The sequence below is a fragment of the Halichoeres trimaculatus genome, unplaced genomic scaffold (genome assembly GCF_033239565.1).
Source record: "Halichoeres trimaculatus isolate MK-OKI-2021-1 unplaced genomic scaffold, fHalTri1.1 fHalTri1_scaffold_14, whole genome shotgun sequence".
In the NCBI taxonomy this organism is placed as follows: Eukaryota; Metazoa; Chordata; class Actinopteri; order Labriformes; family Labridae; genus Halichoeres; species Halichoeres trimaculatus.
The window spans coordinates 11576037-11589605 of NW_027437192.1; the positions used below are offsets into that span (position 1 = coordinate 11576037).

General features: G+C 39.1%; 1 protein-coding gene across 3 annotated transcripts in view; it reads left to right on the top strand.

The window, feature by feature from the left end:
• The window catches only part of celf3a (cugbp, Elav-like family member 3a), a 36914-nt gene extending 25573 nt beyond the window's left edge, over nt 1–11341 (top strand). Inside the window, exons 6-15 of one of the 3 annotated variants that reach the window (XR_012599532.1) lie at nt 1433–1512; nt 2397–2540; nt 3500–3644; nt 4647–4796; nt 5037–5096; nt 6169–6273; nt 7237–7380; nt 8234–8366; nt 8787–8886; nt 10518–11341. Coding sequence is in view for 2 of the 3 variants with exons in the window: in XM_074686399.1 (XP_074542500.1) it covers nt 1433–1512; nt 2397–2540; nt 3500–3644; nt 4647–4796; nt 5037–5096; nt 6169–6273; nt 7237–7380; nt 8234–8361 (956 nt within the window). In the remaining variant the exon portion in view is untranslated. The remainder of the gene's footprint in view (nt 1–1432; nt 1513–2396; nt 2541–3499; nt 3645–4646; nt 4797–5036; nt 5097–6168; nt 6274–7236; nt 7381–8233; nt 8367–8786; nt 8887–10517) is intronic. The other 2 variants (XM_074686399.1, XM_074686400.1) reach the window with 2 other exon arrangements.
• Nucleotides 11342–13569: the final 2228 nt, after the last annotated feature.

Consider the following 13569-nt stretch of genomic DNA (forward strand, 5'->3'; position numbering starts at 1 on the left):
GTTTTTCATTATTTTTGTATTATCTTATTTATTAATTGCTCTTGATGCTGAAAACAGACTTTAATAATTAATTGAATAATGCTTGGCAACCACAATAAATATGCAGTCATTTGAAAGCATTTTGCAACTTACTTTTGAGAAGTTCTGCCTAAAAGAATATGATTAAAGATTAAGAATTAAGATGACGCTTATCTCAAGCAAACTTTAACAAACAAATCTCGCCTTTTAGATGTAAATTAATTCATAATTGTGTTTTTAATGTCATCTGCCTGAGTTGATCTAGATCAGGGGTGGCCAACCAGTCAGAGACCCAGAACCACAAAAATTACAGTAGTACTACAAAGAGCCACATCATACACATGGTCTTACAAATGCACTTTGTCTCACACATAAACGAAATTACATAAAATGAAAATTAAAACAAATGGAAGACAAATTTCTTTTTTTACTGCAGAAGAGACAAAGTTCCACCTATCTATGTAGCTATCTAGATAGATAGCTATAAGTACATGAGCGATTAAGAGGAGCACATGTAGAGAAGAGAAACTGAAACTTAAGTATCAATCTCATCACCCAAGTATTGATCAATACTGATCACAAGGTTGACATCTAAATATAAACATTTTAGACTGATCGGCACACCACTTCTCATAACAATATATATATGTATACATTTTTGGCCGCCCCTGATCTAGATGTTACTTGGCATAAATGCTAGTCAGTACCACTACAGGAGAGAGTGGATGGCGATTGCATTTAAGTGGAAGCTCATAAAGCTGTAAGGATGGTCAGACATAAATAAGGGGAATAAAGGTATCCCTGTAGCATTGAGGACTGACGTTGAAGCCTAGATAGAAGTATCTCAGAGTGTAGTTTTCTTAAGTTCAGCAAAGTTATCAGTAACACTCTTTCCTCCCCTCGTCCCCTAAAGCTTTTAAAGATCTGTCAGATCAAACTCTTGTAACAGGAGCCTACTGTCGATGGTGACTGTAAAAGTGACATTGACTGAGACTATTGGTATTTTAATCCAGCTCTGTCAATTCAGCCTCAGGCACTTCACCATGGCTTAAATGTAAATATCTATTGTCGCTAACAATAATGCTAATGATATTTGCTGTGTAAATCAAAGTCTGGCCACAGTTCAAACACAGGCGCTGGATTTCTGTGCCTTGGTTGTGAGAGGCCTGACTAATGGTGCGATAGGTTTTATGGGTCAGAGCTAATGATGCGTTTGGTGGTTTACGGACTATGATTGATGAAGCAATGAATGTCCCCTGGACCATGTTTAATGATGCCACGGTAACTGATGAAGCACTAGATCTAAAACGGCTCCTAATGTGTTTTTAAAGGGAAGTAGTTTCTGTACAAAGTGTGTGTGTGTGTGTGTCTGTGTATGTGTGTGTGACATTTAATTGTGTGTCATTTCATCTAGGTTGTGCGTTTGTAAAGTACCAGAGCAACGCAGAGGCCCAGGCTGCCATCAATGCTCTGCACGGGAGTCGTACTTTACCTGTGAGTCCCCCCCTTACACACACACTCTCACACACACACATAAACAGCTACGCTCAAACATCAACTCAAACATACACACATTTAGATCCTGCAAACACAGTCATTTAGACACTCAGTGGAGTGACTCAGCTAATAGTCAGTACTTCTCTTTTTCTGTCCCCTCCTCCACACCTACACACACGTACACACACACGCTTATAAAAACATGAAGGGCGATTACTACAAAGACCCGGCAGCACTTGTACTCTATCGTTTTATTAAAGGACGGCAGGTTTTTAAATTAGCTTACTTTTTGTTCCTGCTTTGGTCGTTGGATTCTGCTTGGGTGCTGCCGAACAAACACGGCTTATTCATTCAATTTTACAACTTTTTGAGTCGTTACATATAGATTATTTTTAATTTTTCCTTTCTTTCAAATTCACATGCTAAAATAGACAACATTTTTATTTTTTTTCCTTTGAATTTGAGACAGTTTTTGATTTATATGTTGTTTTTGCAGACTTCTGGTTTTATTTGAGAGCACAGATTACAGCTCCAGATTCAGTTTGACTTGATTCATCATGTTCCTTATGCATTTACATAAAGAAATGATAAGATGCTTCCCCCAGCCCACAGCAGTGCAACAGAAAGACAGCAAAGTATATGAATACAATTAAAAAACACTCACGATCACTTAAAATACTCAAAACAAGCACATAAACAAAACTTTTGCAACAAAAGTCTTGATCCAGAGACAGAACGGTGAAGTTTTTAGCATCTTCTTATTCACCAGCCATGACCTCATCCAGCTGTGATTTTTTCTTCCACCTCAGCTGAAGTGGTGTCAGACAGCAGAGTTGAGAGATTGAATATGTTTTTTTTTACTCCCTCCTCCTCCTCCTCAGGGTGCCTCGTCGAGTCTGGTGGTGAAGTTTGCAGATTCTGAGAAGGAGCGAGGGCTGCGGCGGATGCAGCAGGTGGCCTCTCAGCTGGGTGTCATCAGTCCCATGACCCTGCACCTCGGGGCCTACAACGCCTACACACAGGCTGTGAGGAGCTCGTACACTCACAAACAAGCGCACACGCTCTCTCCTGGAGGCACCTAAAAGTGATGCTGAGATTTCTAAATTAAATCCAGAGCAAATGAGGCCATAATCTTTCCGTCAAAAGTTTGTGAAGCTAAATTAAGAGAGGAATGATTGCATGACAAAACTGTCAGCACAAAGATAAAGCCTGGAAACAGCTTGTAATCTCTGAAGTAAAACAGATGTGGCAAAAAAAGGGAAAATATTTATCTAACGATGTCCTCCAAGAAACGACTCAAATTTAAATATCTTGTTAGCAAACATTACTCAAAGCGTCTTGTGCGGTGTTATTAAAATAAAATCAGCTTTAATGTCTTCTCGGGTGATTTTTACTGGAATAAAATCGTAATTTGCAGCGTAGAGCAGGGCCATATTACTGTTCCTGTCACTGCTAATTGAGCATTAACTGCAAATGGATTCAGACTCAGCTCATTAAAAAATGTTCCATTTTTGAAGCTTAAGGAGCCATGACAAGATTTTTGCTTGTAATGGATGTGTTGATATATACTGACGTTTTATATTTCGGTAAAGATAAGACTAAAAATGAAAAAGCCTGTGGATGGGAGCATTAAAAAAGTGGAGCAGAGGGAGATTTAATGTAATCAGGGCTCAGGATTTAAAGACAGAATGTTATTGTGACTTAGAGTGAGACTTGTTCCTGTGCTCCTCTGCTGCACGCAGAGATGTGGCCTTTAAATGTATTGACTCCTGATTGAGGTTCAGACTGGAGCCACTGCAATTATATGAAACATGTTCGATTTTTATGACCGGCTCTTGTCAGTTAAGCTTGGTAATTATGGAAATCTGAACAAAGTGTTTCCATCTACGATTCTAATCTACAGCTTTTTGTAATATTTCTGTGTTTGCAGCACACAAAACCTCTAAACATCCACTCTGTCTCGGTCTCCCTCCTTGTCCTCCAGCTCATGCAGCAGCAGGCCCTGGTGGCGCAGTCGGCCTACCTCTCCCCTGTTGCCACGGTGGCGGCGGTTCAAATGCAGCAGCTCGCCGCTCTCAACCCCAGCAGCATCATTGCCACGCCGATCGCATCCATCACCCCCTCCTCAGGTAATGAGAGGCAGAGATGTCTGGCCCTGGCTGGCCTTGATTAGATTTCTGCTTGAAATATGAGGACAGACACACAAGGAGAGGGGGACCTAAGAGGACGAAATAACAAACGTCTATTTTCTAGTGTTTCTGCTTTTTCCAACTGTCATATAGTTGATTTAACTCTTACATTTAAAGGAGAAAGATTGTAAAATGGGATACAAGTCGGAGCCTGTGCACAAAGATCAAGAGAATTTATACTGAAAAGACTCTTATTGTTCTTTTGTGTATAAATATATTCATGAACAAACATATACACTTAAATATGTAAACATTGCATGTGTAGCTTACAGGCAATGAATTCAGGTGTCAATGTAACAAGCAAAAAGCAGTTATTGATATGCATCTTTGGCTCTTGTCCACACTCGGGTTAAAATCTTCAAGCCTTATCTCATAAATATATACGCTTTTATTTCAGAATCACTCAAAACTAAGGGGATTTCTTAAAATCAGTGCTTATTTGTTTTCAGGGCAGCCAAAAAAAACCCACCCCTCTAGCCCTAACTGTCAGCTAATGAAACAGTAAACAACAAATGCACAGACGTTCATTTCCCCCTCAGGATAAACAGTACTCTCTTTGCTGATACCGTCACTTTTCATCTTGTGCTTTCATCACACACTAAAATTTAAATTGGCCAATAGTCTGATTTATGGCAGTGACACGGCAGAATTTGGGGCATTACTGCTGTTAAGCAAGTGTTAGTTTAAGACACTAAGATGCTTTTCTTCACAAATATGATTAAATTTTGAAAATCTATTGCTCACTTTAAAGCGTTTGTGCAACCCTGAGGTCTGACAAACCGTTGTATGTGTTTCCTCACCCGTAAAATATTTGGATAAGTGGATTGTTCTAGGCGTGTTTAATGAACTGTGAGTATTTTAGCACGCCCGTGGTTGCATGAAACTTGGTGAGAAAGTAAAATATATTCATCTGATTGATGAATAAACATAACGTATCTGCAGGTACCAGCACCCCTCCCTCCATTGCCGCCACACCTGTTCCTGCTCTGCCTCCACCCATCGCAGTGAACAGCTACCCATCTGTGCCAGCTCCACCCAACAGCCAATCAGCAACTGAGGCTCTGTACACCAACGGGGTTCATGCCTACCAAGGTAAACCCCTCGTATTCTTTTTTTTTAAATAGTAAAGAGTAACTGTGCTCCTGTCATGAAATATTCCTCACAGACTCATCCTGTTTGACATGCAAGAGTGACGGTTTAATTAAGAGGAACTGAAATGAAACCAAAGCTCCGAGCGTTATTTGGAGCATGCTGCTGTGCTCTAAAAAGCATTTAGGATTTCTTTGTATGTGCATGTAGCAGTTAGTGATGATGTTGTTTACTGTGCCACAGCTCAGAGTCCTGTTCTGGACCCCCTGCAGCAGGCTTACACAGGCATGCAGCACTACACAGGTGAGTCTAAGTCATGAGTTCAGTATATCACCATAAACTGGAATTTTAATGGAAATGCATTGATGTCTTTATAACAAGCTAGTGAGGGGTTGTTTGCTGAAGGAGAAAAGAGATAATGTTTTAGATTCAAATATACTGGAGATGAACATGAAATCAAATATTCTCTTTCTGTTTCAAGTTGATTTATTTAAATCTAGCACTGGTCCAACCAGCATGCTGCCCAGGTTCTTCACAGTGCAGCAAACAGACTGAAAATAGGAACAAAAGCTGGCAACAGTACATCAAGTTTGGCAAGGCAAAAAAAGAATAGCTGACAATGAAATGTTAGAAAACAATAAAAAACAAATACATGTCCATCAAAAGTTAAAAATCTGATCTGAAGATGATTAATAAAACTGGGAATTAATTATTAAGGTCCTAAATTTTCCTTTAGTCGATGTAAAATGTATTAGCGGATGTTAGATTTTTGTTCCATTTTTTTCTTTTACTCAAGTTTTTATTCAGCATAAAAATGGAGCAAGGTTTTCAGCAGGTCAGGGTAACAAGGTTCCTTTCAAAAGGACGAAGGCAAAGAAAAGAAAAAAAGGAAACACAAAGTTAAAAAATGAAAAATTTTAATGTTTTGTAAAACTAAAATTGATACAAGGACAGGAAGGTCAGAGCAAGTAAAAAATAAGAAGATAGAAAGTCAAGTTTCAGGTTTTTAAAGATTTAATTCCTTGAAATAATCTTTCTGCTCGTGAATCCAGAATGCAAAACAGGTTTTATGTAACAGACTTGCATGCAGCTACACCACCGTACACTCCCCCACTTTCCAACACTGCATGTGTAAAGTACAGATTCACTCCAAAGCATGCACATACAGTATGTAGCTGAATGTAAATAAGCCGCAGCTCGATATAGAATGAGTCACAAATCGCAGATATATGCAAAACATCTCCCACTTTTAGCAAATCTGTGGGAGGAGACGCAGCTCTGTCAGATGTTGTTTTCAGGAAACATCTCATTAGTTTCGCCGTCTCCTCCTGCCTCTCTGCTGCTCTCTGCTCACTTGTTCCTCCTCTCCCATCAGCCACCTACCCCGCCGCGTACGGCCTGGTGGGACAGCCGTTCCCACACCAGCCCACTCTGGTGGCTCAGCAGCCTCAGCAGCCTCAGCAACTGCAGCAGCGAGAAGGTAGACTCAGAGGTCTCAGGGCGGGGGAGCTTTGGAATAATCATATCTCAGACAAACATTCCAGTGGTCTTGTATGCTTTTACCCACTCACTACAAATGAAGTGTTTTATTTTATCACAAATCACACTCACTTTACAACACAGATAACAGCTCTGAAAAGAACTCTGGACAAGAATTTGACCATTATTTTCTAACATTCAAGGTATCTTGGTTTTTGTTAACTTCTGATAATATAACCACCAATTTTTTTTGCTAAGCTGAGCTGATCTCTGCAAGAAAGGACTCTTTGAATGTCTGGTTGTGCATCTTACTTTTTATGCTAATAAAGCTGCCTTTTTTTAATTATTGTACAGTTGCTTTAAGAGGTGTTATCGTGTTTTTTTATATGCATTAGAAACAAGTTTCAAGTTGTGAAGTAAGGTTGTGTTTGATCACAGGACAACAGGCTGCTCTGAACAATGAGTTTTAGATTTGCTCAACTTGTGACATCACCAATTGGTGAATCCCCTCATTCTCCTTAAGATAAGTTGAGTTATTTGAGCTGTGAATCTAAGCTGTGTTAAGCTACTTGGGAGTGAAAAACCCCATCTTTAAATGAGTTTATTCTCGAAACAAATACTTGACTATCATTTTTTTAGAAGGATTTTGAGATATCAAAGCTTGATTCATATTTTAAAAAGGGGACAAATTTCTCATTTAACAAAGGTAATTTATTGAAACATGGTGACCTTCTTTTTCATGAACCCAGTTTTTTTTTTTGAAAGTAGCATTTGGGGTTGTTTTGTCAACTTTTATCCCAGCTTTATGAATCACTGCAGCACCTCTATCAAGAAAAGATCAAACGTGTCATGGTAGCACATCACTTAACCAACTCAACCTTCAACATCACACAGGGAACTCTGTCGTAACTTGTCTTGTCTCGTTATATCTGTATCATCATGGCTTCCCTCTGCCTGTGTTCAGGTCCCGAGGGCTGCAACATCTTCATCTACCACCTGCCACAGGAGTTCACCGACTCTGAGATCCTGCAGATGTTCTTGCCCTTCGGAAATGTCATCTCTGCAAAGGTCTTCGTTGACCGTGCCACCAATCAGAGCAAATGCTTTGGTGAGTCTCCTTAAGGGCTGTTATGACTTAATATGATAAAAGACATACTTTGTTTGGTTTTATTTGTTTCAGTGTTTTAAACTTTCTGTTGGTGTTTTCAAATGATGTCAGTTTTCCCCTGATGTCACTAAATTGAAACTGATTAGATCAGAAACTGAACCTTGAAGGAAATTTGATATTAAAACATACTTTAACCAACAGCTTTAGCTTCGCAATGCCTGATGTTAGCATTAAATGTATTCCTAGCTAAACTTACACTAGCAAGAGCGCAATATCCTAGCCCACAAAACAGTCCAGCTTTATTTGCGCCTTTTTTTGTTTATGCTAAATGACAGAATAGTAGAATAAGGTGCCATGTCAACTAACACTGTAATGTTCGCTACTTGTTTTAGTGTTTCCTGCACTCGGCCACCTTAGTGCCCTCTAATATCAGTTGCAGCACCTTCAGTTAAAAACAGTTCCACTTTATGAACTAGTCAGCACTTATCAATGCCACGCCTTGATCACCTACCTGTTTAAGTGTGGGACTTGTGACATCACATTGCCAGAAACATTAGCAGAGGTAGGGATATGTAGGGACATTTTGAAGGTCTAGAGCTGTTGCTAATTCTTGTTTTAGAGTTTCCTGTTTGAAATGTCATAAACGATTGTGCGTTTCTTTTTCTTTTTTTTATTTAATTAACCAAAACACTATGATAAAATGTTTTTTCAAAAATTGAAGATGCACACAACTAACTTAACCTGCAGCACAGCAGTATGACATTATAACAGCATCCCAGCTTCCCATCACACCAGCATCACACCAGAGCTAAATGAGTGTGAGTAACATCAAACCTGTCACTCTCTGCCTCAGGTTTTGTGAGTTTTGACAACCCATCCAGCGCCCAGACTGCCATCCAGGCCATGAACGGCTTCCAGATTGGCATGAAGAGACTGAAGGTGCAGCTGAAGAGGCCCAAGGATGCCAACAGGCCTTACTGAAGGAGGTGAGTTATCCTGTATTGACATATGTGAGAGGACAGGGAGGGACTGATTGACAGCTGGAAATGTGTCTGCGAGTTAAAGAGGCAGAGTGGATGTAATTGGAGGCTCACTACTAAAGCGGCTGTCTTTTATATGAAACTAGAGTCAATAACCCTACAGATAATTAGCTTTAATGAGGTGGCAGCACTTTGAAATACCACCAGTTTGAAATCCTCTGTGTAAAGATACTTCTTCCTCTGGACATTGTGATTGAAAAGTACATTTTAACTGGGTTCAAATGTTTTGTCTAACCAGTGTTCTGTCGCAGGGTTGAATGCCAACTACTGTCCGTCATTAATTTTTTGTTTTACTTTTTCATTTTATTGTTTTTGTGCTGTGCCACATGCCATTTTTCCTGAACAAAACATCACACCACTCTCAAGACTGTCCCCCGTCCATACATATAACGTGGAGACGTGCGTCGCTATGGCTACGGTTGCCTAGCAACCGCTAAAACCTCTCCCCCTTCCTTCTCACTGCGTTGTAAGTTAATTGGCCTGTGTTGGTTGCTGTGGCGATATATTGCCTGTGATGGTTGCCATTAGCAATTTTGTTTTATTTTTGGGCCGTTGCCTTGATTCACCATGCTCAACTGCATGGCGGGTTACTGTGGCGACCATGAACTGTGTTTGGTGCGTTGTGAGTTTCCTCTTATTATTTTGTCCTGGTTTTTAATCCTTGCAAACACTGATCAATAACTGTCACTTTACCTCAGCATCTGTAAGTAACTGATTATCATGACACGCTGTTTTTCCTCAAAGTCCTCAAAAAGCTTCAAAGCTCAGAGCCAAATTCGCCTGCTGTCCATCAAATATGGATCTATTAGGACGTTTTTCTTTTAAGACTTTTTGCTTTTTGATTAGTTTCTTTTTGTTGTCTGTCATGATTATCATTCTTACACATCCCCTCTGTTTAGGTGTGGTAGTTTTTTTGGTGAGTGCGGGGTTTTCGTTTGGTTGTAACTCGATTCCAAGTGACTTTGTGCCTGAACTTTGTTTGGTTTTTGTGAGATTGAAAATGTACTGAAAGTGCCCCCGTTATTGGTTGCTACTATAGCAAGTGTGTGTGTGTGTATGTGTGTGTGTGTTTGAATGACGGTGCAAGAATGAGACTGCCAGACTCCAGACGATGTGTACATTTGTTTTGTTTCAAATAGATGTAAAACAAATATATCCATGTGTAAGTGAATGTGTGTGTGTGTGTGTTCTTGTTAAACTGAGACACTAACCTTACTTTAGAAAGGTTTTGGGTACAGCTGTTTGGTTCCTGTGACACGTGCTGCTGGCTGAGGAACTGCATTCCTCTGTAGGAATTCTGGGACCCCAAAATATTAAAAAAATAAATAAATATAAATATGTACCCTAAAACTCTACATATTACTGAAAAGTGTACATCTAAATGTGTCCACCAGTTAAAAAAACTTCACAGGATGTGCACAGGGTATCTGCTGGTCGCTGACCAAGCTGTATAAAAAAAATCAACAAAAAATGAAAGGCCCTTGATTAATGTATTTTGTAAAATTAAAATTTTAACATCTTTGTGAAATGAACAAACCTGGAGCCAATGTTTGCACTGAGAAATTCCAAAGGCTGCATCCCTGTTAATCTTACTTTGTCATGTAACTGTCAAGTCATAGGCAGATTATTGTATTGAGAACTAAAGACTTATAGAGTTAATACTTTCATACAGCATATAATCAGCTTTGATAAAATACATCTTTTAAAAAAGTATAGATGTCTCTGGTCTCTGCAGATGCCCTGTTTGCAGTGACCATCATTAGAAGTAAAACTTCTTGTTATAGAAAATATACTGATGAATGTCCTGATCCTGATCAGAGATTTCATCCACACCAGAATTCCTACTGTGCATGTTCTGAATTAATTTGCCTGCCAAAAGAGATAAAGTATTTTTGAAGAACGTGCATACACTTGCAGCGGTATGACTGTCACTTTTTGAGTTGCATGGACACTAGTTGATTTCTGAGACTCTCCTGAGGCATCAGTGCAAGCAGTGTGTATTGCAGACACCACTACACTTCCAAAGTCTTGAATGTATGTGTTTTATTGCTGTGATTTGGTTTAATATTCTCTGTGCTCTTTTTTTCTCACTTCCAGGAGAAACCTAAGAATTCAATCAAGAAAAACCACTCGGGATGTCCCAGCCTTTTTTGGTTGTCTGACCAACCGTATAGCACAGGAGCAACACTTCACAAAAAGCAGTAACATGTATATGCGCTTGCAAAACGCAACCACAACAGCAGTTATATCAGCAACAAAAAACTTCAACTGATTCAGCATCCGCAGTATCAGAAGTGCTCCAGATTTCCTATCATTCCACAGCTGGATTCATTTATATTATGTACATACTCTATTGTCGGCAACAAGATCTACATGTTAAAAAAAAAGCATATCACTGATGTTATTCTACTGAACAGGGTTTACTGTATAGTGTGATTTGTGGTCTATGGCGTAAACAGAAAGCCAATGTGCACAGTTGGAGGCTAAAGAAAATACTATTCTGTATGATTACCATTGGTAATATTGTTATGTAGAGTTAGTTTTATTATTTATACGTAAATTAAAACCATGGGGTGATGAAACTGAAAGAGAAATGGAGTTCCTCTCACTGTACATACCTTGGTTTGTAAAAGACTTCTCCAGTAAACATCTCTGCTGCCACTACTTTTCAAATTAAAAAGCGGAAGGAAGGGCTGGGAATTTTTGTATCTTGATTTTTTACGTTTGATTTATTTGGTAATCAATTTGATGAGGGGGGAGATGTGACAATTCCTTTTTTAATTTAAGAAGAAAAAAAAAGAGGATTCCTGTGGTCTTCAAGACAATGAACACACTTATAATAGAGTTTTTAATTACATAAATGTAACTATGGAAGTTAAAAAAACATAATGTTTCTTTATTTATTCTCTACAATCGCTGTTTTAAAACATATGTCTTTAAAAGAAAATAAAGTACAATTTAGAAAAAAAAAGGGGTGTACATAACTGTCTGCTTCACAACATGTAATGTATCATAACATGGCATCATTTTTGTTTCGTCTGCGTAAGTAGGCAGGAGAATAGACAAAGGCAGTGTCAGAGTTTGGGTGTTTGCTCATAGATCTGGCATCCAGGGGAGTTTGCTGCTCTCTATTGGCCTGAATGAGAATTTAAAGCCAAGTGGAAAACATCTGGCCTCCACACTGTCATGCATTCCAACCTGTAGATCAAACCTACAAAGACTGGCATGAAGAAAATTACCTAGATCATTTTATGCCTTTATTTGGGTTCCTTGAATGGGTTGTCTTTACTTTATATTTTCAGGCCTGACAATCTCCTTTCTAATTAAACATAATCGTCTTAAAACATTGATAATCCCAACTCAGCAAGCTCCCACTATGACTTTGCAATGACGCCGCTTAAATAAATATCCAGCTCAGATTAGAGGATGATGGAAAAGCTGAGGTGTGTGTGACCACAGCTGGGTTGTGTCTGCATTTTCGGGTTGGTCTGATGCGTTCAAACACGCCTTAGCTTTCCTTGGCATGTCTGGATGTATGAGGGGTGATAAGTGCCACAGCGACAGATAAAAGTAAAATTCATCTCCTAAGGGACCACATTAATATTTTGAAAACTCTAAATTTCAGGAGAGAAAGGAGCTGTAAAACAAAAGCTTCAGAACCAACCTTGGTGATGATGTACAAGGAAGTAGCTCATTTTTCACTTACCTGGCATTCCCTAATGTGTAATGGAGAAAATGGATAAGCATCCCTCCAGGGTGCCAACTGTGAAGGCTGTGCAGTACTGTGGACTTACGAATGCCCTTAGAGAGGAATACGTACTCAATGTAGTGCCCTCACCGACATGATCAAGTATGCTTCTAGGTATTTTCAAAAAGAAGGAGCCGTGTTGCAGTCCCCCAAAGACTCTCGCTGTAGTAGGTAAAACTGGATCCAATAACCTCTTGCATGCCCTTACACGCAAGTAAAAGTGATGAAGAGCAGTAAGAGGCACTTCAAAGTGATGAAAATGTGTTAGATCACCCCTAAGGGCACCTCTACAGGCAGAGAGATCCTGCACACTGATGGGTTTCCACCTAATCAATCTAGTTTGATTTTAAATTAAATTCTTTTTCCTTCTTTGGTATGAAAGGGATGTAGCTGTTGAATTTTAAACTAGGTAAAAACACTAAAAAAATAATTTTGGCTAATGTTACCATCTGTTTTAACTATAAAAAAAGGTCACAAATGACTGTGGTCAAGTAGCCCATAAAGGTGTCTCACTGAAGCCTTATGCTTTATTTTGTGCCTCTGCCCTTCCATCCAATACTAAAGGCACAATATTTAACACTTGTTTCTATTAGAGTTTATTTAAAAGGTGTTTAATGTGAATGAAATACTAAAATAAAGGCTAATAATGCCTTCAAATAGTAAAAATATTAAATAAGATTTATAGATTTTAGCTTAAACATCGCTTGTTGGAACATAATACAAGACAACAAAATTAGCTATCTAAATAAACATCTGCCATTGCTCTGTTTTTGTGTCTTCTGTCAATCAAACTGCAGCTTTGTCTCAAACAGGTTCCGTTAGTACACTTTGAAGTGTGCTTCGAACACTGTGTACCTACTAGTGCAATGGACAAATTTCTTCTTCTGCTATTCATTAACTGCAGTGGCCATCCACTGTTTGATCTGTTCCTGCCCCTTCTGCTTCTTGGCCAGCTGAGAACTCATAGTGCACTACTTTATTTTTCTAAATTGTCAGTGTAAAGTTTAAGTAGAAGTACACGATCTGAGACGCAGCCTATGTTGTACGAGCTACATCCTTGCTCATGTTAGCTTTTTTTTGGCTCAGTTCTGTTTCGTTATTTGTAATGTGAAACTGCTCCCATTAGCTTCACCCTTTTGAAAATACTGCTAGACACGTAACATCTTGTGAAGTTATAGCTTAGAGAACAAAAAGTACTTTCAATGTTGTGAGTAAAATAAGAGTGTGCATTATGTGGCCTCTCCTTATGAAAATGACCCCATTTGAAGGCACCATCAAAGACCGTAGCCTAGCTGCTAGCAGCTGCCGTTTTGTGGCACTAACCACTCCCCATACAGGGTAGAGGCTCACGTCACTTTAAATAGCCTGCTCCCCGCCCGGCTCACTTTTAACATATCCTAC